At 26.0% G+C, this 1,985-nt stretch overlaps 1 protein-coding gene across 1 annotated transcript in view; it reads right to left on the minus strand.

Annotated features, from left to right (window-relative positions):
* Positions 1-944: 944 nt before the first annotated feature.
* Positions 945-1,985, minus strand: part of LOC136083085 (uncharacterized) — a 1,932-nt gene continuing 891 nt past the window's right edge. Inside the window, exon 1 of the mRNA XM_065802491.1 lies at positions 945-1,985. This exon is cut by the window's right edge and continues 891 nt beyond it. Coding sequence (XP_065658563.1) covers positions 945-1,985 — 1,041 coding nt within the window.

Raw genomic sequence — 1,985 nt, forward strand, 5'->3', positions numbered from 1 at the left:
CAGAATGCTTTTAAAAACACTCAGAATGCTTTTAAAATCATTCTGATCAATTAAGTTTGCGATTAGTTTGTAATTAAATATATATATATATATATATATATATATATATATATATATATATATATATATATATATATATAAATATATATATATATATGTATATAAATGCATTTAGGGTAGATAAGGGTAATATTAGACCAAAAATTGAAATACTTTCAAAAGTAGTAATGCTGGATCCAAAACTTTTACGTATAAATAATTTTCAGGGATTCCGACTCATAGTTTACTTAAATATATTGACACCCGAATTGTTTTTTTTTTAAAAACACAGTAGTCTTAAAATCGTGGAAAAAGTGCCTATGTTACCAAGACCACTTGGTTATATGATCAACTTAAGTTTGCTCGAACTTTTTTTTATCTACTCAAATATTTGATATATAAAGTTTCAAATTTTTTGATTTTATATTCAAGAAAATTATTTAGCATTGTTGAAAATTTGAAATTTTTACTATGTTTTATTTATACTAAAGAAGCAATTAAGACCACTACTATTTTAGGACTCTAAACTATGTATTTTAAAGTAAAACACTGAGTAGTTTGAGAATGATATTATTACATAATTGCTTTTTTAAGTTCAAAACTAAATGTTTCTATGCATTGTTATTCAAACAAATATATATATATATATATATATATATATATATATATATATATATATATATATATATATATATATATATATATATATTTTTGAAAGATGACATCTTGTATGAGAGTATATTAGATATTATTTTAAAACATCAAGAAATACAGTTTCTCTCAATACAAATAATATTATTATATAAGAAATTTTCGCTGGGTTATAGATACCAGCATCATCAGCTTGTAAAATATTACAATAATTTTTAATCGTTATAGTTTTTATAAAATTGTTACTATTGACGTCAGCGGTTGAATGGCTTCTTTTTATTTTTAAATTTGAAAAATGGCGTCCAAAACATAGTTTTTACATATTGGCCTTCATCAAGGTTAATTCCGCCGTTTCGCGCATAGCACATTTTGTTTTGTATTTCTAAGGCCTCTCTAATTTTTCTTTCAAATTTTTTATTTTCTACCTTTAACGTTCTTGTTTTTTCCCAAATAATATTTTCTTTGCAAAAGGTTTTATGAAATGCAAATGCAGATTGATTAGGCTTGTTTTCATTAATGCTCTTCTGATGTTGATGCATCCGCATCAACATCAGAAAAGCATTAATGAAAACAAGCCTACTTACCTGCATTTTTGTTTCACCTATGTAAACTTTGGAGCAGTTGCATTTTATTATATACATTCCAGGTTGGCTGTTACTTGGTTGTTTTGTTTTGTTTTTTGATGTTAATAAAGATCTTAAATTTGGGTTTGATTTAAATACTGCTCTGTACCCTGCTTTTCGGAATATTTTTCGAAGTTTTGCTGAAAGGCCTGGTACCCAAGGTAAAGACACTACAGGAAGATTGTTGCATTCTGATGGAATTTTGTTTTTATTTTGTCTTTTTTGATGGAATTGGTGTGTAATATTCCTCAATAGCTTTTCATCGTACCCATTTTCAATAAACATGTCAATTAAAAAATTTATTTCGTTTTGCAAATGATGTTTACAACAGATGAAGTAAGCTCTGTGGAGAAAACCTTTAAATATAGCTGTTAAAATATTTGGATCGTGATTTGAATGCGGTTTAATTTGAATGTTAGTGATTGCCTCTTTTCGATATACTTTGTACTCATATTTTCCTAGTGTGTTATTTGTAATGGTTAAATCAAGAAAGTTAAGAGTTTTTGTTTCGTTTTCAACTTCAATAGTGTATTCTATTGCAGGATGTTGTTGATTTAAAATATCTTGGAACTGTTTTGTTTGTTTGATGTTAGGAAATCTTGCATGACTATCGTCAACGTATCTTAAAAATAATTTTAGATTAAGTGCAGGATTTTTTGTCAAAGCCATTTT

Source organism: Hydra vulgaris, chromosome 08, assembly GCF_038396675.1.
Source record: "Hydra vulgaris chromosome 08, alternate assembly HydraT2T_AEP".
Taxonomy (NCBI): Eukaryota; Metazoa; Cnidaria; class Hydrozoa; order Anthoathecata; family Hydridae; genus Hydra; species Hydra vulgaris.